This window comes from Oryctolagus cuniculus, chromosome 5 (assembly GCF_964237555.1).
Source record: "Oryctolagus cuniculus chromosome 5, mOryCun1.1, whole genome shotgun sequence".
In the NCBI taxonomy this organism is placed as follows: domain Eukaryota; kingdom Metazoa; phylum Chordata; class Mammalia; order Lagomorpha; family Leporidae; genus Oryctolagus; species Oryctolagus cuniculus.
In genome coordinates, this window is record NC_091436.1 from 52766657 (window position 1) to 52792973 (window position 26317).

The 26317-nt window shown below is 38.5% G+C and overlaps 1 protein-coding gene across 2 annotated transcripts in view; it reads left to right on the forward strand.

Annotated features, from left to right (window-relative positions):
• Positions 1–26317, forward strand: part of GOPC (golgi associated PDZ and coiled-coil motif containing) — a 47712-nt gene that overhangs the window by 17955 nt on the left and 3440 nt on the right. Inside the window, exons 2-8 of one of the 2 annotated variants that reach the window (XM_017344849.3) lie at positions 8674–8838; positions 10364–10387; positions 15170–15345; positions 16471–16636; positions 21246–21341; positions 22853–23017; positions 25497–25677. In XM_017344849.3, coding sequence (XP_017200338.2) covers positions 8674–8838; positions 10364–10387; positions 15170–15345; positions 16471–16636; positions 21246–21341; positions 22853–23017; positions 25497–25677 — 973 coding nt within the window. The remainder of the gene's footprint in view (positions 1–8673; positions 8839–10363; positions 10388–15169; positions 15346–16470; positions 16637–21245; positions 21342–22852; positions 23018–25496; positions 25678–26317) is intronic. The other variant, XM_051854385.2, reaches the window with a different exon arrangement.

The window sequence follows — 26317 nt, forward strand, 5'->3', positions numbered from 1 at the left end:
CCCAAGTGCTTGGGGCCCTGCACCCATGTGGAAGACCCGAAGCTCCAGGCTCCTGGCTTCAGTCTGGCCCATCCCTGGCCATTGTGGCCATTTGGGGAGTGAAGCAGTGGATGGAAGGCTTCTCTCTGCCTTTGCCTCTTTCTGTAACTCTACCTTACAAATAAATAAATAAATCTTTTTTATTTTAAAAAAGATCAGAATCAGTTACTAGTATTGTTCCTTTTAACATTTAACTCTTAATGAAATTTATTACTACTTCGGATTCATAATAAAAAGCTAGACCTATAGTGGCCAGTACAATAGCTACTAGCCTGATGTGGCTATTGGGTACTTGAAATATAGCTGGTCCTGATTAAAATGCTCTGTAAGGAGAATAAACACAATGAATTTAGATTTGGTATAAAAAATGTAACGTCTCAGTAATTGTTATATTGATTATGTACTTAAGTGATAATATTTTGAATATGTTGTATTAAATAGAACGTATTATCACAATTTACTTCATCTGTTTTCTTTTTAAAATGTGACTACTGGAGGAATTTAAATTATATATGTAGCCAGTGTGATATTTCTGTTGCACAGTGCTGGGGCAAAGTATCAAAGCTCTCCAGTTACAGTGAAAAAATGTTAGCTGAGGACTTCTGATCTGAGCAAGAGTATAATGAAGGCAACTTTATGAACATTTAAAGAAAATCTTCTGTAAAGACAAAAACTAGAATCATGGACACAAAAGGCTAGCGAAAGGTTCTTCAGGAAAACTACATACAAAGGTATCCTGAAAAACCCGAAAAGATGTGCAGATTAGAGTAGCAGGACTGACACAGATCTCACCTGGAGGAGCACCTGTGTGGCAGCAGGAATTGAAAAGGAAACACAGGAATCTCCAACAAATCCCTAAGAGAAAGGACATTGCTTTGAGTGAGAAATTAAGCAAGTGGATCTGAGAGCAGCTTGCAGAATTTCCTCCAGGTTGTGGGTCAGTGAAAAGTAGACCATGAGGTCTCACTGCAGGAGGGTTAGAAATGACTGGAGGCACACTTTAAGATCTCAGAAATTTCCAACAAAACTGCTCTTGAGAAAGAGTCTTGTTCTAAAGAAACCCTGCTAGAAGTAGAATCCCAACTGAGCAGAGCAGAAACATGAAGTTTGAAGGAATAAGAAGGGTTATATTCTAGGTAGGATACCTAAGAGATAGAGTTAAAAACAATGATTATGGCTACCCCAAAAAGCCATGATTTTCAGTAGTTTAGGGCAGGAAGAGGGGGCCTCAATCCATCAAGCTAGGATAAAGACTCATGCTTTCTGCAGCCTCCTAAATGGAAGTCTCCTCCTACATGCACATGCAATTAAAAATCATTAACCAGGAGTAACAGAAATGGATTCATTTGCATCCCCAAAAATGTACTGTGGCCAAAAAACGAAAAAAATTAGTAGAATAATACAGTGATAAAAATAAATATATCATAAGAGTTGGACCACAGATGGGGTGGACCTTGTTATATAGCAGTTAAGCTGCTGCATAGGACACTCATCCCATATCAGAGTGTTTAAATTCTAGTCTCAGATCTACTTCCAATTCTGCAAGATAGCAAGTGATTGCCCAGATACTAGAGTTCCTGCTGTCAACATGGGAGAAATGGATGGTGTTCCTAACTTCTGAATTTGACCTGGCTCCATCTCAACTGTTATAAGGCATTTGAAGAATGACCTAGCAGATGAAATATCTCTGTCTCTGTCTTTTTAAGTAAATAAAGCTAAATTAATTTATAAAGATACATGGAGGCAGACTTTGAAGTAGGGTAGATTAAGCCACCACTTAGGATGCCCACATCCCATATTGTCATTCTCACCTCTGCTTTTGATTCAGTTTCCTGCTAATGCACACCCTGGGAGACAGCAGATGCTCACTTAAGTACATATATCTCTTCCATTACGAGAGAGACTCAGATTGATTTCCAGGCTTCTGGCCTTGGCCTGGCCCAACCCTTGTAGTGGGTATTTGTGGAATGAACTGGGGATGGAACATAGATCTCTCTTTCCCTCTCTCTCTTGCTCTGCTTTTCAAATTAATTATTTAAAAAAAAAAAATGGCCACAGAGCAGATGAAAACTGTAGGCTATTTTGTAAAATCAATGAAGTTAATAATAATATTCTCATATAGCCTTGGTCTGTTATGATTTCTAAGCATCCATTTATTATTAAGTATGTTAAACATTTTGTCATGCATTACAAATGAAATACCATGTTTTTATCTTGTATTTTACTGTGGTGTTTTATTTTTTGTTTGTACAGAATTATGTATTAAAAATAGAACCATGCTCCTTCCGTTGTGGCCAAAAAATATATTACTCAACTGTGAATAAAACTATATTAATTCACATAAGAAAACTGTAAAGAATAAAATACTTGCAACATTGTGAAAATAATTAGGAAAAATAATTTCAGAATAGAAACTAAACTAGAAAGAACATAAAAAATAAGCAATAGAGCAAGGTACAGCAAATAAAAGTAGATGTATAAGACAGAGAACTTGTGAGAAAATTATAAGATATAAAAAGGATGATTAATATTAGTATAATTGGAGCCCCTGAAGAAACATGAGAGGAAACAAATATATAAAACATTCATCAACATACTTTCATAGGTTGCTGGTGGGAATATAAAGTGCTTGTCATGGTGGAAAGCAGTTTGATGCTTCCTTAAAAAGTTAAGCATAGGACCGGTACTGTGGCGTAATAGGCTAAGCCTCCAGTCGCAGCGCTAGCATTCCATATGGGTGCCAATTTGTGTCCTGGCTGTTCCTCTTCTGATCCAGCTCTCTGCTATGTTCTGGGAAAGCAGTGGAAGATGGCCCAAGTGCTTGGGACCCTCCACCTATGTAGGAGACCTGAAGGAAGCTCTTGGTTTCTGGCTTTGATCTGGCCCATTCCTGGCCACTGTGGCCATTTGAGGAGTGAACCAGCAGATGAAAGACCTTTCTCTCTGTCTCTCCCTCTCTGTATGTAACTCTGCCTCAAATAAATGAATAAAATCTTAAAAAGAAAAGTTAAGCATAGAATTATCATGTGACCCAGTAATTCCACTCCCAAAAGAATTGAAAAGCAAATAAGTATATGTACACACATGTTCACTGTTCACAATAGTCAAAACCCATCAATGGATGCACTAAAACAGCTAAATGTCCATCAACAGATGAATGAATAAACAAGTTGTAGTATGTACCCACAATGAAATATTATTTAGCCCTAAAAGGGAATGAAGTACTAATCTATTTTATGACATGAAAACCTTGAAGATATTATCCTAAATAAAATGAGCTAGACAGAGGTCACATACTGTATATGAAGTATCTGGAGTGGGTAAATTCATAGAGACAATTGTAGGTTCCTAGTTGCCAGAAATGGGATCAGAGAGTGAGTCATAACTGTTCAACATATATAAGGCTTTCTGTTGGAATGATGAAAATGTTTTGGAAATAGAGGCAGATGATGGTTGCAAACATTGTGAATGTAATGTCACTGAGTTCACTTTAAAATGATGTTTTGAATTTCACCTTAAATAGAAAAAAATTACTAATTCACTCTTTTAAAGGAGACTGTCCTAAAGCATTCCTGAAGTAACCCAAGATTGAATCTCCATATTGAAAGGGCACATATGAACCTAGAATGATTAACACTGAGATATATTTTAGTAAAATATTAAGTTTCAAATATAAGGCAAAGAGAACTTTAAGAGCACAGACAAAAGCCTGAGTCACTTGTTGAGCTTCTCAAGAGCCACATTTCATACCTGAAGCCACAGGGACAGCATACCTCAAATACTCGAGTAGAGAAAATGGGAGCCAGAGATTTCCTATCTAGGCAAATTGATTTATAGACTATAAATAAGTAACTGTGAACCAGTCGTATCTCAGGGAATATTGTGAGGTCCTTCTTAGGAACCTGGTAGACTAGAGAATGAAGTGAATTACAGGAGCAGCTTTGGTAAAAAGTCTGGTAGTAGGCATGATATATATGTAATAGTGGAACTAAGACTATTGGAGTTAAGGATAGAAGAATAGTTTGAATGTTACATGCTTTATGCTCTGCAGTGCAGTATAAATATAGTGCAACTCCCAATGGGAGAAGAGAGTATTTTAAAAGTGTATTATTTTGGTGATTGCTCACAGTATTAGATTGTAATAGAAAGATAATACTTTATTAAATGCTATCATAGAGAAGAGTGGGGGAAGGGAGGTGTTACTGGCTAATTTCTGACTACTTATAGAAGGAAGAGTACCTTAAACAAACTAAAGAACACATTAGGAGACTATGTAGCAATCATCATTGGAACAAAGATACAGAGTTTCCAGAATACTAAAATTGATATTTATTTACTTATTAAAGGATACTTTTTTATTTATTGAAAGGCAGACAGAGAGAGAGAGCAAGCAAACTAGTTACCTTGATCCACTGGTTTACTCAGATGGCCTCAACAGCCAGGTATGGGCCAGGCTGAAGCCAGGAGCCAGGAGCCAGGGACTCCATCCTGGCTGTCCATGTGCCTGGCACTGGCCCAAACATTCCACTGCCTTCCTAGGTACATTAGCAGAAAGCTGGATCAGAAGCTGAGTAGTTGGAATATGAACCCGCTGCATCACAGTGCTGACCATAAAACACATATGTTTAAATCCAGCAAAGAGAACAGTGAAGACTTTACAAGTGTGTGCTGTATACAAACCCAACATGAAAAACACAGTGATGGGTAAAAAATAAAGAACCAAATTAAATTATCCAGATACAGGTGAAGAAAATGAAAATGGGTTGCAAACTTACTACGAGGTAAGGTAGAATTCAAGCCACAAACCATTTAATGTAGGGAATGAAATTATTGATGTACTGAAGTACATTAAAGTTACAGATGTGGTTCATCAAAAGGCATCCTTAATAAAGTGAGAAGTTTCAACAGAATGGGAGAAATACTTGTAACTCCTACCCAGTAAAGTTCAGTGTGTGTGTGTGTGTGTGTGTGTGTGTGTATAGCAAAAAACTGTTACATACCAATAAGAAAAAATATGACAAGTATATAGAAAAATAGGTGTGAGAGAGATTTATGCAAATGGTCAATACACATGTAAAAAGGGACTAACTTCATTAGCAATCAAGAAGATTTCATTAAAACCACCACAAATGCTACTACATCCTTACTAAAATGGCTGAATTTCAAAAGACTAACAACGCCAAGTGACTACAAGAATATGACGCCATCATACTCTTGTAATATGGTAAGCTTGTCACTTGCTGCAATCACTTAAACACTATGTGGCTTTTTCTGTTGAAGTTTAACATATATATGATCTGTAATGCAGAAGTCCCAATTAGATGTATGCTCAAGAGAAATGTATTCAGTATGCATCAAAAGATAGGTTCAGGGCCCAGGATGTGGTACAGCAGGATAAGCTGCAGTTTGTGACACCATATTGGAGAGCTGGTTGAGTCCTGGCTACTCTGCTTCTGATCAGCTCCCTGCTGTTGTGCCTGGGAAAGCAGTGGGTGATGGCCCAAGTACTGCCACCCACATGGGAGACTTGGATGGAGTGCCTGGCTCCTGGCTTTCACCTGACCTAGCCCTGGACATTGCAGCCATATGGGGAGTGAACAAGTGGATGGAAGGCACCCCTCTATATCTCTCTCTCCTCCTTTTTCCCTCTCTATTTGTCACTCTGCCTTTGGAATACTTAATTTTTTTTTTTTAAGAAAAAGGTTGGTTAGGAACAATATCATTTTAATAGTAAAAAAGCTCCTCAAAAGTAGAATGCAGTTGATAAAATTTGGAATATTAATTTAATGAATACCATGTAGCATTGAACATCAGTGAAGTGCAGTGCAGCTATACAAAATAACTTGGATGAATCTCATAAACATACCTTTGAAGTAAAAGCTATAATGCATACTGTTTTTTGAATATATAACTTTCAAAAAAGACAAAGCTGTGGTATTAGAAGTCATGATATTATTCTCATGGTTATCTTTGTGGATGAAGATGGAAGTACTGATTGAGAGGTGGTTACATGGAGGGTCTGATGTACACCCTAATAGGTATACACAGGGACACACTCTGTGGTACCCCCTCAGAGGAATACACAGAGATGTGTGCTCAGGTACACACTGAGGCTGCTAGTACTGCCCTATTTTTTTTTTTTTTAATATTGCCGGTAAAAGGACATACTTATTTTCTGTAGTTCATTACAGGTATAATTTTCTGATGTAAGTTTATACATGAATAAAAAAGTTATTAAAAAAGAGGATTTGCTCATAGGAAATTATCTCCAGGGAGTAAAAAAAGGCAAGATACAGCATGATATTTATATTATGCAACATTTGGGGCCGGTTTGTAGAATGCCACCTCTTTTCTTCTACCTCTTTGAATATCTACCTCTTTTGGCTATCCCAAGGCTCAGTCCTTGGCATTGTTTTCCCTATCACTTAATTTTAATATATAAATTCCCATCTGTGTGCTCCAAGTCCCGACTTTTCACTTGTTTCTTTATTTCCAGTACTCTGTAGGATAGTTTCAGTTGATTATATTATGATTCTTTATGGTTGACAGAAAAATCAGAATGTGTAATCCCTAAACCCAGTTCTTTCTTTCTCCTTCATGTTTACATAAACTACCATCCTAGTCTTAGTATTTTCATTAGTGATTTCACTATTCTCTAAACTTGAGAATCTTAAAGAGAGAGAGAAAGAGAGAGATCTTTCAACCACTGGTTCACTCCACAGATGACCACAATAGCCAGCATTGCACAAGGTCAAAGCCAGGAGCCAGGAGCTTCATCCAGGCCTCCCATGTGGGTGGCAGGGGCCCAAGTACTTGGGCCACCTTCTGCTGCTTATACCTTGGCAGGCAGCAGGTGGTGGTTCAAGTAGTTGGATTCCTGACACCCACATGGAAGACCCAGATGGGGCTGCTGGCTCCAAGATTTGGCCTGGCACAGCCATAGCTGTTTGGGGCATGTGGGGAGTAAACCAGCAAATGAAAGTTTCTTTCTCTCTATTGCTCTACCTTGCAAATAAACAAAAATGAATAAGTAAACTTTTTAAAGGACCTGGAAGCTGTTTAAAAAAAAAAAAAACTTTGGCCGGCGCCACAGCTCACTAGGCTAATCCTCCACCTGCGGCGCCGGCACTCTGGGTTCTAGTCCCAGTTGGGGTGCCGGATTCTGTCCCGGTTGCTCCTCTTCCAGTCCAGCTCTCTGCTGTGACCCAGGAATACAGTGGAGGATGGCCCAAGTGTTTGGGCCCTGCACCCGCATGGGAGACCAGAAGGAAGCACCTGGCTCCTGGCATTGGATCGGCGCAGTGCGCTGGCCATAGCGGCCATTTTGGGGGTGAACCAATGGAAGGAAGACCTTTCTCTCTCTTTCTCTCTCACTGTCTAACTCTGCCTGTCAAAAAAAAAAAAAAAAAAAAAAAAGTTTAAAACTTTGCATCAGGCCGGTGCCGCAGCTCACTAGGCTAATCCTCCGCCTTGCGGCGCCGGCACACCGGGTTCTAGTCCCGGTGCCCCTCTTCCAGGCCAGCTCTCTGCTATGGCCCGGGAGTGCAGTGGAGGATGGCCCAAGTGCTTGGGCCCTGCACCCCATGGGAGACCAGGATAAGTACCTGGCTCCTGCCATCGGATCAGCGCGGTGCGCCAGCCACGGCGGCCATTGGAGGGTGAACCAAGGGCAAAGGAAGACCTTTCTCTCTGTCTCTCTCTCTCACTGTCCACTCTGCCTGTCAAAAAAAAAAAAAAAAAAAAACTGCATCAAATGGGCAACTGATCCTAATGAGTTGTTTTTGTTGTACTATAACTGAAAACTTACAATGAACACTGATATTTTGGCTTACTGTAATCTCAGTAACTGATGTTTTAGCCCTTGAAATAACTTCACAAGATAGCAGTTAAATTGATTTGGGCTAGTAGTCCGTGAGTAGAAGACAGAATACCACTTTTGGCCCCTCCCTCAATGTATTGTTGATGTTGCTGGACCACCATAACACATTATCTGTAAGGATAATGAAGCATTCCATTATGTGGATATTTTCATCAACTTTGTAGATAAAGATTTCTTAAAGTAAGCCAAGTAAAATAGAAGTAACGGCCAGCACCGCGGCTCAATAGACTAATCCTCTGCCTGCGGCGCCGGTGCACCAGGTTCTAGCCCCGGTCAGGGCGCCGGATTCTGTCCCAGTTGCTCCTCTTCCAGTCCAGCTCTCTGCTGTGGCCCGGGAAGACAGTGGAGGGCCCAAAACCCACATGGGAGACCAGGAGAAGCACCTGCCTCCTGGCTTCGGATCAGTGCAGTGCGCTGGCTGCAGCGGCCATTAGGTGGTGAACCAACGGAAGGAAGACCTTTCTCTCTGTCTCTCTCTCTCTCTCACTGTCCACTCTGCCTGTCAAAAAAAAAAAAAAAAAAATAGAAGTAACATTCATGTTATTAGAAGATACTCTTTATAGTAGAGTTTTCTTGCTACTCAGCTGTTTCACTTGTATTGACTATCCATTTAGATGGAGGTCCTGTATCTTTGTCAGATTATAGCCCTCTGGTGTCATGCATTCATTTCAAAAATAGTCTTTTGTCATTCTTGGGTAATAATAGAGTAAAAATAAAGAAAAGTATACTTAATGTTTTTATTGTTGTTTTATAAGGCACAATTGGTGGATCTGAAATCTGAACTGACAGAGACCCAAGCGGAGAAAGTTGTATTGGAGAAAGAAGTCCATGATCAGCTTTTACAGCTGCACTCTATTCAGCTTCAGCTTCATGCTAAAACTGGTCAAAGTGTTGACTCTGGTACCATTAAGGCAAAATTGGTAAGTAATTTAAAGAGTGACATGATGTATTTATGTGTATTTTAGAGGGTGGAGAGAGGACAATTTTTAATGAGGTTTTTAACTTATAAAGTATTACCTGTGCTCATTGTGGGAAATTCAGAAAATACAGGAAAAGTTTACTCATAATCTTATCAGCAAGAGATAATCTGTGATAATATCAATAACCAGCTGCTAATCAAGATAATTTTTCCTACTTAAAATGTATATATGAGTATAAATGTATCTAAAAGGTATTTGTGATTAAAAGACAATTTTTATCCTATTATATCAGGATTAAATTCAGCTATATAGAACAGAAATCTGGAATAACATGGAGATTATTTTTGAGTGGGAATTGCCTTTCTCTCAGAGGCAGATTCTCTGAGGCAGGCAGTGCAGAGCTAATAAGGCAGCTCCATAGGTATCAGTGAGCCAGGTTCCTTCTGTCATTGTGCTGTGCCATTTTTAGCTCCTGGTTTCCATCTTCAGGCTTTGTAATGTCTGCATTCCGTACAGGAAGGGGATGAATCTAAGGAAAGGGCAAAAAGATGCTTCTCAGCTGCGTTAGCCTTCCTTAAAGGGCTTTTCATGAAATCCTCCTCAGTCATTTCTGCCAGCATCTTACTGGCTATCAAAAACTGCATGTCAGTTTTCTGAGTTGGTCATGTGGCTACCTCCAGTAAAATCACAGTTTTGTTAATGAGAAGGAAGCACAAAATAAAACTGGATGCCAACTAGTAACACATTCTTTTACTCTTTTACTCTTAGTATAAGCATTTTCTCTGCCACTGAACACTTCATGACATCTGTATTATTGTTTCATTATCTAACTTTAATACTATTAATCAGTGTAGATTGTTTAAACAGAAAAAAAATTTAGCCTCATTTCAATTCAGTCTCCTGTGTATTGAGTATGTACCGTGTGCCAGACATTCTGTTAATGCTGTGGGGACACAGCAATGAAGACACATACAGCTTGGGAGAGGCAGCGTATGAAAATGATGTTGAGGTGATAGCAGTAATATATTTTTGAATTTTACTTGTTTTCAATTCATTTCATTGATTACTTTCTAGTACTAACATGTTATCATTTATTAGAATGAACATTCTCATTTTCCTAAAGTCCTCTTGAATTTTGAACTTCTGTGAACCTATGTTTAATAGCGTTTTATTTAATTGAAATAAGAGATCATATTTGCTTCCTTGAGATATTTGATGTGAAAACTAAGAAACAATCCACATTCTCACAAGAAAATAATTTTCCTGAGGTTTTAATATTAGATTTGAAATCAGATACTAGAATAGAAAGAGCAATGAACCAATTATAAGAACTAATTTGATAAAACAAAAATTTTTAACCCAATGCTATATAATTACTGTTGTTTACATATTTGCAAACATTTTTTCTAGTGAATTTTTTCCAAATCTGTTTCAACATATTGGAATTTTCTTTGTCATGATTATACCACTAGATAAATTTGTTTGATGATTTTCTAACTATAAAACTTTTTTCTTATATCTTAAGTCTGTCCCCTCTGTGGAGGAGCTGGTAAGTATGTCATTTCTGTTTTGCTTTAATATGTCATGCTGAAGTGTTCTTAGTGTTTTATTTTTGCAAATTACATGTTGTCACTGTGTATATTGGAAAATCATGTTAATGATGAAAATTTTTTAGTGAAAAGGTCAGTGGGTAGCTGGCCCATTGCTCTTTTCTCACTGCATGTTGTTTATAATTTTTCTTTTGTTTGTGCTTTATAGCCATTATTTTCAGAATTCTTCAATTTCTCACATTCTGAGCCTTGTATTTTGTTCAGATTCGACTTGTCAAGAGTAATACTTACAGCCATTAAAGCTATAATGAACAAATCTAGTTTTTAACCCTCTTAATTTCCTATTTGAATGTATTCCCAGAAAAAGAATGTGCATGTTGGTTTCTTCATCTACTGCATGTATTTCAATTTTTCAAGTCTTGAAAATAATTGTGCAGTCATTTAAAACAACTGAACTTTGAAATGCTTTACCAGAAATTATTTTAGAAAATAGCTACTTATAAGTTCTTAATATTTTTCCCACCTCTCTGTCCTTACCAGGTTCCAATTTGTCTCAGGGTTTCAGTTGTTATGAAGATACACATTGAATACCTAAATACAAAATGAACTTCTTGGTTGTTACCTAATCACAAACAGATTAAAAAGAAACAAAAATATTGTATTTGTAAATATGGAAGTGATTAACTTCTCTTAATCCTATTCTTGCTTACATCTGTTAATTTCAAGATCAAGACTTTGTCAGATTATTTAGGGGTTTGAATCATTAAAATAAAGTTGTAACATAATCTATTTAGCAGATTTCATTACTATAAATAGCTCATTAAAGAAACTGAAAGGGAATAATCCTCAAAATCTCTTTGGCCCATAAAGCAAAGAAATGTTGGTCTTCTGGGAATGCTTTTTCTGAAATGGCACCATCCTCAGGAAACATCATTAAAAAATACTTTTTTGTTAATGTTATCCAAACTGTGGTTTCTTTAGGAGCTGATACCTCCCTTTTAGGAAGCTGATTTTGAAATTAATTAGATTTTTTAAAAAAGAATTATTTGAGAAGCAGAATTGCAGAAAGGGAGAGACACAGAGAGAGGTCTCAATATCCTCTGGTTCACTCCCCAGATGGCTGCAACAGCTGGAGCTGGGCCAATCCAAAGCCAGGAGCCAGGAGCTTCTTCTGGGTCTCCCACACAGGTGCAGAGACCCAAGGACTTGGGCCATTTTCCACTGCTTTCCCAGGCCATCAACAGGGAGTTGGATAGGAAGTGGAACACCCGGGACTCAAACTGGCACCCATATAGGATGCTGGCCCTACAGGTAGAGGCTTAAGCTACTATGTCACAGCACCAACCCCAAATTAGATTTTAATTCCAAAGTTGCTATAAGAGGAGGATTCTAGATTATTAGCTTTACATGACCTTTAAAAACAATATCTAAAAGATGGAGTTTGGATTAAAAAAAAAATAAGTGAAGGGACCAGTGTTGTGGCATAGCAGGTTAAGCCACTGCCTGCAATGATGGCATCCCATATGAGTGCCAGTTCAAATCTTGGCTGCTCCATTTCTTATGTAGTTACTTGCTAATTCCCCTGGGAGAGCATCAGAAATGGCCTCAGTGCTTGGCCACTCACATGAGAGACCTGGATGGAGATTCAGGCTCCTGCAATTGGCCTGGTCAAGCCCCAGCTGCAGCCTTTTGGGGTGTGACCCAGCAGATGGAAGATCTCTGTCTCTCTTTGTCTCTGTAACTCTGCCTTTTAAGTAAATAAATACATCTTTGAAAAAAAAAATGGGTGGGGGGCTGGTGCTGTACTGGTGTGCAGGTGGCCGCCTGCAGTACTGGCATCTCATATGGGGGCCAATCCAAGTCCCAGCTGCTCCACGGTTCCGATCCCGCTCTCTGTTATGGCCTGTGGAAGCAGTGGAAGATGGCCCAACTCCTTGGGCCCCTGCACCCACATGGGAGACCCAGAAGAAGCTCCTGGCTCCTGGCTTCAGGTCGGCATAGCTCCGGCCATTGCAGCCATCTGGGGAGTGAATCAACAGATGGAAGACCTCTCTCTCTCTCTCTCTCTCTCTCTCTCTCTCTGCCTCTGTCTCTTATTTTTGGCTTTCAATTAAATAAATAAATCTTTAAAAAAAATTGGTGGAAACTGAGTGTGGTTCACTGTTGACAAGTACACTAACATGAAATGTTAGTAATAGGTGAAGCTGGGTGTGGGATATATGGGAAATATTCATACTACTTCACAAGTTTTGCTTTATAAACTTAAAACTACTTTGGAATATATAAAAAAAAAAAGATCCTGAAAGCCCCTGAATAACAGAGAAAAGATTCCACATTTTTAAGAAAATCTAGAAATTGTGTTCTAGCCAGCGCCGCTGCTCACTAGGCTAATCCTCCGCCTAGCGGCGCCGGCACACCGGGTTCTAGTCCTGGTTGGGGTGCCGGATTCTGTCCCGGTTGCCCCTCTTCCAGGCCAGCCCTCTGCTGTGGCCAGGGAGTGCAGTGGAGGATGGCCCAGGTGCTTGGGCCCTGCACCCCATGGGAGACCAGGAAAAGCACCTGGCTCCTGGCTCCTGCCATCGGATCAGCGCGGTGCGCCAGCCGCAGCGTGCCGGCCGCGGTGGCCATTGGAGGGTGAACCAACGGCAAAGGAAGACCTTTCTCTCTGTCTCTCTCTCTCACTGTCCACTCTGCCTGTCAAAAAAAAAAAAAAAAAAAAAAAAAGAAATTGTGTTCTAATGGTTATATTTTATTTAAAAAAATACATCAAAAAACCCTGTTAATCTTCCTTGTGTTTTCAAAGATTTATGTATTTATTTGAAAGGCAGAGTTACAGAGAGGCAGAGGCAAGGAGAGAGGTCTTCCATCCGCTGGTTCACTCCCCAGATGGCTGCAACGGCCAGAGCTGTGCCTATCTGAAGCCAGGAGCTTCTTCTGGGTCTCCCATGTGGGTGCAGGGGCCCAAGGACTTGGGCCATCTTCCACTGCTTTCTCAGGCTATAGAAGAGAGCTGGATTGTTAGTGGAGCAGCCGGAATTTGAACCAGCACTCCTAGAGGATGCTGCCACCACAGGTGGCAGCTTTACCCACAGCGCCAGCCCCTATACAAATATTTTTAGTCAAAGAAGTGATAAACATATCCTGCATTTGGTAGTACACATTGGTTTTAGCTTGTGTGTTTATATATTTAAAATACATATTTATTAAGATCATGATACTAACTGTTTTGTATTTGAATGCATCATTTTTTGGTATTGATTTAATCAGTAAACTGGAGCAGACAGTTAAATTAATACCAAAATATTTCTCAAGACTAGCTAAAGATTTGCTTAAATTTGTTTCTTAGCTTCTGAATATCCAGAATAAAAAGGGAAATAATTACTTAAAATAGTAAGTGCATATGCAATAGAAAAATTACCATTTGCTGTTTCCTTCAAAGAAAGAATTTTTAGATTTTGGATATCATAAAACGGACATGGCGATGTAGTGAACATTATCCGTATTATGCATAAGTATGCCATATTTTCCTAGGATTTATTGATTCTGTAAGTCAGTCAGAAGTCAACAAATGTACTTCTACTGAGAATAACTGCAAGTTTAAAGTGTTTCGGTGATTTTCTTGGATCAAAAACAACTCTGAAGATACCTGTTAGGACTCTTATTCCACTCTCATAAGGGTTTAGCCTGGCCACACAGTCTCAGTGTGTGTTTCAGTTTGGATTTGCCTGCCTTTGGGAAGGAGTTTTGTAACTTCATTTTGCATTCAGCTTTGTGTTGTACCTGCCTGTCTGTTCTGTGTTTGTATTCTGAAAGCATTTACATTGATACCCCTTGATCTAGAGGAATAGAGAGACAGTATTTTATACTTTTACGGTAAATTAAACATTATTTCTCACATATGAACTTATAAAAATTTGATAGCCAAGATCTTGAGTTTACATTACCTATACACTTACATGTATGGATTACCCACCCTGTGAAGCATCAAATGGCATCTTCTTGTGAGAGAGTGGATGATCATCCTATTTGTCAGCAAGCAAGGCAAGCCAGTATTTCCCTCAGAAAACAGTTCCACATGTACTTGAACATACAGATAGATGACCAGATACCACAATTTAGTGATCATCTTCACTGTAGATAGGCTTACCTACAGAAATGTTTAGATGTGAAAATGTCTTAAATGCAGTTGTTACCAGAAATTCTCCATAACTATAAAGTGTTCTCCATAAAGCTAGACTGTCTCTTCTAATTTAAGCATTGTAAGTTTGTTGAGAACTACTGGATAAATTATTTATAAAATATATCTCTAAGTTTACTGAATGATTTTAACTTGCTTTTATTGGGTTGTTGCATTAAAGTTAATTATGGATTTGGGAACAACCATCAGAGAGACTATTTTTTTTTCTAGCTTTTAAAGTCAGTTTTAGAAGATAAGTAACATTTTCAACGTTCTGTAGAAATAACTTCTATTAATCTGTGATAACGTGTCTTCAAGAAAACTCCTTCAGTTAATATCTTCAGTCTGAGAATGGCCCATGGCATTTTCTTCTAAAGAAGTGATTCCAAGATATTATCGTACAAGTTAAAAGAAAGAAAAAAAGCAGATCCGAACCTCTGTGTCCATTTTATGAAAACATGAAATGAAGTGGCAGTTTTTAAAATATGCTGTCTGCATTAGACTCGTAGACTACGCTTTTGTGTATTTTTAGGAACATGAACTATTGGTAAGGAGTTTTAAATGTATTTTCACTAAGCTGTAATTTTTTGAAAACTGACAATAGGAAAGAGAGCTTGAAGCAAACAAAAAAGAAAAAGTGAAAGAAGCTCAACTTGAAGCTGAAGTTAAATTGTTGAGAAAAGAGAATGAGGCCCTTCGTAGACATATAGCTGTTCTCCAGGCTGAAGTTTATGGAGCAAGACTGGCTGCCAAGTACTTGGATAAGGAACTAGCAGGAAGGTGTGTAAAAATGGGAATTCTTGTACTCTTAGGTGATAAATTGCATATTTAATGCATTATTCTTATATCTTGTTAAAAAAAAACCTTAATCTTAACCTTTAGGAGTATTTTACAGTTGATTATAGCTTGCTATTAAATTAATAGCAACAGTATCACACAAAGGCTCTTCAAAAGTTCAAGGGAAATGCATATATTGTGAAAGAATTCAAGGATTTCAGTTTTTTTTTTTTTTTTGGCACCAAAATATACTTTCCTTTGAATTCTGTTTTTTCCATGAACTTTTTAAAGTACCTTCGTATATTGCAATTTATTTATCCTTTCTAAATAAATATGCTTTATACACACAAATACACACTCTGATAATAACTAACTATAAATTGTGATCCTCTCTGCAGAGCAGGACTTTTCAGTTATTTCCTGGATTGATACCATGACAGATGTGATGTTCATACGTGCAGCAGGACATCTGTAGGGAAATTTTTCTGTGATCACGGACACCTGATCTTCCTTGCTCCTCAAGAAAATACATTAGAATTAAGTTAATATTAGTTCTTTTAGCAGAAAAATAGAGTTCTGCTTGCATTCATTTTGCTAAGTAAATTATTTACAAACTGTTGATTTACTATTAGTACTAAATCATTTTATCAATATGCTCATTGTTTTAATTATCATTTATGCTCATGGTTTTAATGTCACTTTAAGATGTTATGTGAATTAAAATAACTGTAAAAAGAAATTGTCATTTAAAATGTGTGGAGTTAATCTCTTCTAAAAGCTAATAATTCATAGTACTGGAGTTCAGTTAAATTACTTTGCATGTAAGATGATAAAATGCATGTTCATTGGCATAATCTCATAAATTATTTTTAGATGTATTTGAATTAAGATGTATTTGAATTAAGTTGTCACTCATTCCTTTTCAAAACATGACTGGTTTTTCCTGGAAGATACCTGTCTTTTTCAGCATTTTCATATCTTTATAAACCTGAGAGAAATTTCCTGAGTCTTAGTTTTTTTGCTAATTGATATTTATGCCAGAATGATTTATGTTCATTAATTCTCTTCATTTATCTCTGGGGTAACATAATGGAAAGCTAACTATGTGATCCTTTTCCCTTTATGAAGGGTACAACAAATACAATTACTAGGACGAGATATGAAGGGACCCGCCCATGATAAACTTTGGAACCAGTTAGAAGCTGAAATACATTTGCATCGTCACAAAACTGTCATCAGAGCCTGTAGAGGACGCAATGACTTGAAACGACCCATGCAAGCACCACCAGGCCATGTATGTTTGTCTTGCTGCTCGTTTCTATTCAACACACCATTCTTTCTTTACTCACAAGTCATTTCCATTCTTTCTTTTATTCTAGTAGGCCCAGAGCATGGTATTTCTGCAGACAGCCATTTCTAGCAAATGCTAGTATGAGTATTTTGGATCACATTTCATAATTTTCTTGGGTCATACTTGGGCATTCTTGACTTTAAGCTTAGCTGAGACTGTGACTATATTGACAAAGTGGCAAATGTTTTGCAATTGTTATTGAAGGGGGATTTGGTAACAAAATCCAAATGTAGATTCTGAATTAACATTCACATCTGTTTAGTCTTGAATTAAGACAGAATTTGAGATCTGTGTCTAATTGCTTGTTTCTACTGCCACTGTTGTATAGGAGCTTTCCTTTTTCCTTGAATAAATCTGTATTAAATTTTATTACAACAGCTGCTTGATAATGCAAACCTTAATAATGAAAGCATGTCTAACTCTTTCACAGTGGCACATATATCTTAGTACCAGATTAAAGTATAGCCTTAAATGGGAAAATAATTTCTTGCCTGTGTGAAAACTATTCTAAGAATAATTGATGTGTACTTAGAGTTGTTGGAAAAGTAGGACTGCAGTGTGCATTTATGCCATTGTCTTCTCTAGGACACCAGTGGTCCTCATTAACTTGTAGATTCTATAGATTTGGGAAATGAAAACATTGAGGAGACAAAATAGTTTGTGTTAGATGTGTCTGAGTGATAAAAGCATGCTTGTGAAAGTGGCTAAATATGAGGTGGGAGTTTTAGGCATGGCCAGATACAAAGGTTATTTAAAATTAAATAAAGCAAGTTTAATGTTAACCTGATAATCAAGAGACTTCTAAATTAAATAGTGTACTTATTTTTAACAGTTATTTTTGTATTGTGAAGAGTGCATATTGGCAGAGAACCAAACTGAGTTGAGATACATTAGAAATATACTATGGTAATCCAAAGAGAAAGTAATGAAGGCAGAGGAAGAGACATTTGGGAAGAAGGACAGGCTTGAGAGAATTAGAAACAGGAGGACTTGATTGGTGACTGGCCTCTTTTGGTTAAGTAGGTGAGTGAGAAGGAAGATCGAGGTTTGTGGTTTGGGTCACTAAGTGATATCTGTTGCTTCGTGACTTAGATATCTGTCACTTAGAAAAGGAAGGTTTTGGGATAGTAGTGATGAGATCAGTTTTACATGTATAGTATTGAAGTGTCAGTAGGACATCCAAGATAAATCCAATTGGATTTATGTTTCTAGCATTCAAGAGGGAAGTCTTGAGTTGAAGAGATATTAGGGAATTCATCCATCTATTATAATTGAAACCATGGGGGAACTAGAAATGTGCCAGGGGATTTCAGCTCAGTCTTACCAAGGAGGCAGGTACCAATGCCAGCGCACTTGGTAAAGTGACAAGTATAAGTACACAACCGATCAAAAAGATAGGGTAAGTGTCGAAGAGATTTCACAAATAAGACAAGTGTAAGCAAACAATGAAGGATAGAATTAAAAGGGAAAGAATGATCCTGCAGGGGAAATAGGACACACAGCAGACTCATAGAATGGCAAATGCCCAAAATAGCACTCCTGCCTCAGAATCAACCCTTGGGACATTCGGATCTGGCTAAAAGGTCCATGAGAGTCTCACAGGCATGGGAAGCCATGACATGGTGGCAAAAAACGATCTAAATGTAAGATCCTGATGAACAACACCCCAGCAGAAGGAACAGGCCATCAAGGAGGGAGGCGCCTTTCTCTGAAGGGAGGAAGGAATCCCCACTATGATATGGCCTTGACTAAACAAGTTCAGAGTTGGTGAACTCAAGGGGCTTCCATAGCCTAGACAGCTCATACCAAGAGTCTCGGGTGATTGCTGATGTCATAAATAAGAGTGCCAATTGTTAAATCAACAACGGGAGTCACTGAGTACAGGCTCCCCACGTAGGATCTCTGTCCTTAATGTGTTTTACTATGAAACTTAAAAACAACACTGCTAGTCGAACAATGCCCTATACCTTGTGTGGTTGTGTGAGTGCAGCCTGTTGAAATCCTTGCTTAGTGTATACTAAGTTGATCTTCTGTATATGAAGGTAATTGAAAATGAAACTCGATGAAGGGCGGGATGGGAGAGGGAGTGGAAGAGGGGAGGGCCGTAGGAGGGAGGGAAGTTGTGGGGGGTAGCCACAACCATACAAAAGTTGCACTTTGTAAATTCACATTTATTAAATAAAAATAAATAAATAACAAATTAAAAAAAAAAATTGAAACCATGGAATTGATTAAGTCACCAAGGAAACTTATAAAAAAATAAAAAGCCAGCGCCGTGGCTCACTAGGCTAATCCTCCGCCTTGCGGCGCTTGCACACCGGGTTCTAGTCCCAGTCGGGGCGCCGGATTCTGTCCCGGTTGCCCCTCTTCCAGGCCAGCTCTCTGCTGTGGCCAGGGAGTGCAGTGGAGGATGGCCCAAGTGCTTGGGCCCTGAACCCCATGGGAAACCAGGATAAATACCTGGCTCCTGCCATTGGATCAGCGCGGTGCGCTGGTGAACCAACAGCAAAAGGAAGACCTTTCTCTCTGTCTCTCTCTCTCTCACTGTCCACTCTGCCTGTCAAAAAATTAAAAAAAAAAAAAAAAGAGAGAGACCAAAGGTGAAAACCTGTGAAGTGGCCAGCGCCGTGGCTTACTAGGCTAATCCTCTGCCTGTGGTGCCAGCACCCTGGGTTCTAGTCCCAGTCGGGGCGCCGGATTCTGTCCTGGTTGCTCCCTTTACAGTCCAGCTCTCTGCTGTGGCCTGGGAAGGCAGTAGAGGATGGCCCAAGTGTTTGGGCCCTGCACCTGCATGGGAGACCAGGAGGAAGCACCTGGCTCCTGGCTTTGGATTGGCGCAGCACACCAGCCGTAGCGGCCGTTTTGGGGGTGAACCAACAAAAGGAAGACCTTTCTGTCTCTCTCTCTCACTGTCAAATTCTGCCTGTCAAAAAAAAAAAAAAAAAAAAAAGAGAAAACCTGTAAGTGTCAGAAGGAGCTTGAGATGGAGTTGTCAGGTATTAACCACGTAGGAAATTAATATAATAGAAACCAAGGAAAAGAGTGGGTTTCAAGGAAGGATAGCGAGGAGTATCAACTTTTTGAAGGATTCAAGTAGTGACTAACAAATATTAATTGGATGTAGCAATACTTGTTACCAATGAACAGAGAAGAAAATTCTAGTGTTGCTAATTAAAATGATCAAAGTACTAAATGTGGGAAGGAGGAAAGTAGATATGGTGAGGATGAATTTTATATGGGTGTTAGGCAAAGGGAGAGAAAAATAGTTGCTACAGAAGAGTGAGTGATTGAAGGATTTTTTTTTTTCTGTTTGCATTGGGTCAGTATTTTAAAACTGGGAGAGATTTAATTTTTTTTAAAGATTTATTTATTTATTTATTTGAAAATCAGAGTTACACAGAGAGAGGAGAGAGAGAGAGAGGTCTTCCATCTGATGATTCACTCCCCAGTTGGCTGCAACGGCCGGAACTGCGCCGGTCCGAAGCCAGGAGCCAGGAGCTTCTTCCAGGTCTCCCATGTGGGTGCAGGGACCCAAGCACTTGGGCCATCTTCCACTGCTATCCCAGGCCATAGCAGAGAGCTGGATGGGAAGAGGAGCAGCCGGGACTAGAACCGGTGCCCATGTGGGATGCTGGTTCTTCAGGCCAGTGCGCTAACCCGCTGAGCCATAGGGCTAGCCCCAAGATTTGATTTGTTTATCTGCTGAATACAAAAGGAGTTTCATAGAGAAGAAAGAGTAGAGGTACCAGAAAAGCAGTTATTATTAAATTTTAAGATTTTATTTATTTGAGAGGCAGAGTTACTGACAAAGAGAGAAGCAGAGAGAAAGGTCTTCCATCCGCTGGCTCACTTCCCAAATTGCAGCAAGGGCTACAGCTGAGCCGATCCGAAGCCAGGAGCTTCTTCCAGGTCTCCCACGCAGGTGCAGGGGCCCAGCACTTGGGCCATCCTCTACTGCCTTCCTAGGCAATAAGCAAAGAGCTAAATTGGAAGAAGAGCAGCAGGGACATGAACTGGTGCCCATATGGGATGCCAGCAGGCGAGGCTTAGCCCACTACAACACAACGCTAGCCCCAGAAAAGGAATTATTAATGGAGGAAGGTCTTTTATTATTTAAGAGGTACATTCCAGGAATGAAACAGTAATTAATGATTCAGTTGGAAATTTGGTTTTCAGTTCCACAAATCAAGTTAAATGGGTGTATATCTTGTAGATATTTTCCAGTAAAGATATAGACATTTACCAACTTTTATTTCTTGAGGATGCTTACCATCATTTCCTGGCAGTAACTTGCTTTGTGATACCTTGCAGTTTGAAAAGGGATGTATTAATATTAAAAAATTGACAAAAGGATGAGAAAAATCATTGATAAATTTCATCATATTAACAGGATAACTTTTCATTTTTCAAATATTATGAGTTGCTTTTGTGACATTATGTTACATGTTTATACCTGCAAATCAATAAAGACTTGTAAAAGTACATTGTATAGCCTGAGTTTATTTGGTATGTTAAGTGGTACTGATTTTCTCATTTTTTTCCCTCCAATAAGGACCAAGACTCCTTAAAGAAAAGCCAAGGTGTTGGTCCAATTAGAAAAGTTCTCCTCCTGAAGGAAGACCATGAAGGCCTTGGCATTTCAATTACAGTAAGAAGTAGTGCTTCCAGATTCCTTTTCTGTAATTAACTAGTATAGTCATGCTTCGTTGTTGTACAGTGTTGGGAAGCAAAGTATTCTGGATAGATTTTCTAGATGACTAAATAGATCATGATGGGCTCAGTACTTTTGTATAAATATTTTTGTTGTGTGTATCTTTATAAGGCACAGTTTTAAATTTTCATTATGATTCAGGGTATAGTTCTAATAACATAACGTGATGCTACTAGAAGCCTTTGGAATACATATGGCTATTTTCATTTATGGTAAATGGCTCCAGATTGTATTGTTCTTTTTCCTATGTGCTGTCTTTCTCTTGTCTCATTTCTGTCAGGTTTTATTGGCTCTTGGATTCAAATACACACACACACACACACATATATAAAGATTTATTTATTTATTTGACAGAGTTATGGGGGTGGGAGTCCGGGTGGGGAGAGGGATGTTACATTCACTGATTCACTCCCTAGATGGCTGCTACAGCCAGGGCTGAACCAGGCTGAAGCCAGAAGCCATAAACTCCATCTGGGTCTCCCACTTTGGGTAGCAGGGGCCATCCCCCACTGCTTTTCCCAGGCTAGTAACAGGGAGCTGGATTGGAAGTGGAGCAGCAAGGACACAAACTGGCACCCATATGGGATGCTGGCATTGCAGGCAGCAGCTTTACTTGCTATGCCACAATACCGGTCTGAAATACATTCTTTTTTTACATTTAATGCCATTATAAATAGTTGGCTTGGCTAGCATTCCTAAGAGCAGTCTATTATAAAGTACATATATTTGGAGTCATTTTGTTATAGTCTTAGTGTTTTACTGAACAAAGTGACTTACTGTAATTTTCATTTGTTAATACATAGACATTGTGTGAGTTCACCTGTCTCCCAGCATTGCTTAATATAAAAATTATAACAGAAAGTTCATCTAATCTAAACTCATTAAATGCACACTTTTTTAATGTGCTGCCCTCAAAGAGCATGAATTTTATTAGGACAAAATAAGGCATAAACACATAAGCACACAAACCACTGTGAAACAAGCTAGAAAGTGATAGGTACCTACACTGTATTTCTTCAGTTCTACATTGCGTCTTTGTTCATACCTTAGCATCTCTGAAATTGAGGTTTGTCTTAACTGTTAGTCTTTCTTACATAAAATAATTGAACTTATCATTCATAATGATTTAGAGATGATAAAATGTAATAGTGCTGTGAATTAGCTAATATATAAATATATAAATATTTTAATTTATGTTTTACAGTTAGTCAACTGGAGAGTTGTTTTTGTTTTTACCCCTGGAATGTGTTTTACAAAAACACTATAAATCTGATGCTTGTAATAATTTATCTATCAATTCCTAAGTAATAAAATTTCACCCAGCATGTTTACACACAGTATAGGTGCTTATTGAAAGAAATGTTTAGAAAAATATTTTATTTCTAGAATAGTCTGTGACTGAACTTTATGAACAATTAACTAATTTATTGCCTTTTTATTGTTGTTAGGGTGGGAAAGAACATGGAGTTCCGATCCTCATCTCAGAGATCCATCCAGGACAGCCTGCTGATAGATGTGGAGGGCTACATGTTGGGGATGCTATTTTGGCTGTCAATGGTGTTAACCTAAGGGACACAAAGCATAAAGAAGCTGTAACCATTCTTTCCCAGCAGGTGAATTCTCTTTGCATAAAAATTGCATATATGGGTTAGTTATTTCTGACTACTAAATAAATACCTTATACTCACCTATGAAGTTTCTTTAGTTGTAAAGTATTTATAGATAGATAATTGTTTTCTTTCATTCGAGACTTTTCTAGATGACTTTTAGTCAGATTTGTTTGAAAAGGACAGTTTTGCTTACTCTTTTCCATGGCTGTGTAATGGAGCAAATTTCTTAATTGCTCTGCTTCAGTGTCCTCATGTGCAGTAGATGTTGAAAGAGAGCTGAAGGAATTAAGTATATTAATACATGTAACGTACTCAGAACAGGATTTGACACTTCAGGAGCAAGTTGAAAAATTATAACTCATTGGTTCAACCTACGTGATGCATGAATCTGCACATTACTACTTAAATAATTGCATTTAAAAAGGGGATTTGCTAATGATCAAGCAATCCATTCCATTATTGTACGGTGCTGATATTTTTAAGAAAATTGTTTAATTGAAACACAGGGTGACAAAGAAAGGCTGCTATCAGGAGCCAGGAACTCTATCCAGCTGTCTCATGTAGATGGCAATCAGTGGCCTTCCCTGGCACATTAACAGGAAGTTGGGTCAGAAGCAAGGGATCTGGGGCTGGAACCTTCACTTCAATATGGGATGCAGGCATCCTAAGTGGATGCAGGCATCCTAAGTGTAACCAGCTCCATCACAATGGCTGCCCCACAGTATGGATTTTTAGAAAGCCCTTTCTCATGTAAAGCCTGAAATCTGTGCCTCCATGATAGCTAGCCACAAATCTAATTGTGTCTTCAAGAACTTTAGAGACCTCTGCATTATCCATCTGTTTCTCACAGTGTGATTTTTAGAGCATTATGTGATGAGGGAGATCAAAGAATGCTACTTTAACCTCTTAAGGTAGTGTTTTTGCAACACAACGTGGCGGTTACCCGTTAGCACAAGAGTGGGATGGCTGGGACTGTGGGAAAGGAACTACAAAGAGGGTAATTTTAAGGAAACAGTAAGCACATATTAAAATTCTGAGATATAACCTTAAACTTCCAGGAAAGAGAAGCATCAAAGAGACTTAACTTAGTGGGTAGCAATCAGAAATGGCATGCTTTCTTTTGAGCAAAGATAGGCCATAATTTTCAGAGAGTTGCAGCCATCAGATTTGTATGTAGTAATTATAGTTTCTTTTATTTATTTATTTGAAAGTCAGTGTTACACAGAGAGAGAAGGAGAGGCAGAGAGAGAGAGATCTTGCATCCACTGGTTCACTCCCCAGATGACCACAACAGCCGAAGTTGCACCGATCTGAAGCCAGGAGCCAGGAGCTTCTTCTGGGTCTCCCACATGGGTGCAGGGGCCCAAGCTTGGGCCATCATTTTTTTTTTTTTTTTTTTTTGACAGGCAGAGTTAGACAGTGAGAGGGAAAGACAGAAAGGTCTTCCTTCTGTTGGTTCACCCCCCAAATGGCTGCTACGGCCAGCGCGTTGCACCGATCTGAAGCCAGGAGCCAGGTGCTTCCTCCTGGTCTGCCATATGGGTGCAGGGGCCTTGGGCCATCTTCTACTGCTTTCCCAGGCGATAACAGAGAGCTGGATCGGAAGTGGAGCAGCCAAGTCTCGAACTGGCGCCCATATGGGATGCCGACACTGCAGGCAGCATTACCCACTACGCCACACCGCTGGCCCCATAGTTTCTTATTAAATGACAATTGTAGTTTCAAATTTTTAAACATAAAATATAGTTGTTATTATAGAATAACAGTATAAATTTTACACATTTATTTTAGCATAATAGAGCAATTTGGAGCCAAATTCCTATTTTTCTGTATACTTGTTCATCATATGAGAAAGTAAATTCCTTGCTCTAGGACTCACTCAGGTTTCTCATTCTTGTGAAAGAAACGATAGTAGAGTTATCCTGAGGATTGAAGGCTGTATGTTTTTGTGCAGTATACATAGTAATTACTGTTTTTGCTATATAATAACCCTGATTAACAGTGTATCTTGTATTCAGTGAAAGTTAAGATTCAAGATCTATTCAGTAAGAAATAGGAAATTGTGTAAAATTTGTATAATATCTGACCATTTAGATAGCTTTACTGAATTGCTCTTTGAGCTACAAAATGGCAAAATAAGTTTGACAAACTGATCACTTTTTCCAAATTCTGTAAATTTATTTAGTAATTGACATCCTTTTTACAATTTTAGATCTATCGGCAAAAATACCATAACCAGTAGAAAGAGCTACCACAATTAAAATTACTGACTTAGAGGATTCCTGGGGATGGTCTGGACATATAGACTCTTATAGCCCTTCTGCTTCTTTTGATTCTAGAATTCCATTGTTTGTTGTCTGGAAAGGGGTTTTATCTGAGTTTTCCCATCTCTAAGTCTCCCTCCAAAGGGTTTGAAAATCTTTTTTATTTTTTTAAATCCAATTGCAGTTACCTAACTTCCTCATTTTTCCCCCTATTTTAGAGAGGAGAGATTGAATTTGAAGTAGTTTATGTGGCTCCTGAGGTGGATTCTGATGATGAAAATGTAGAATATGAAGATGAGAGTGGACATCGTTACCGTTTGTACCTTGATGAATTAGAAGGAGGTGGCAATCCTGGTGCTAGTTCCAAAGACGCAAGTGGGGAAATCAAAGTGTTACAAGGTAAAAATCACTGGATTATTATTGATGTATTCTTTATGAGTTTTTAAAATTGGAAGGCCTTAGATGTTCTTCAGTTAAAAATGTTTGAGATTGGGGAAACCAGAGGAATGAACAGCTTTCCCTTGCTTGTGCAGTGGTCATTTTGCTAAAATTCAATTTATATACATATTCTTCTAGATTCATTTGGACTATTAACTATATGACCAGTTACTGAAGTATAAATGATCCTTGAAAAATAAAATTCAAATTTTCTAGAATCTGAACAAAAACCATTTATTTATTTTTAGGGCATGTATATCTTAATGTAATGTTAAGTGTTAATGCAAATTGTCTGTAGTACAATGAATTGTAGGCTTCGTCTGAATAAATAGTATAGACTGTTGTATTAAGGTTGTTATTAGAATCAGAATGTGTGATCTTACAGAACTTTGTGTTCCTTTGCTGTCATACACATATTTGAAGGAAAATTCAAGCATTCTCTTTTACATAAAACATTGGTTCTGTGGATCTCTGAGGTCTCTGATATTTTTAGGGAAATTAGTGAGGTCAGAGCTTTTCATCATAGCTAATATTAAGACATCATTTGTCCTTTTTTACTTTGTGGATATTTACACTGAATTGCTAACTTACTTAATCTAAA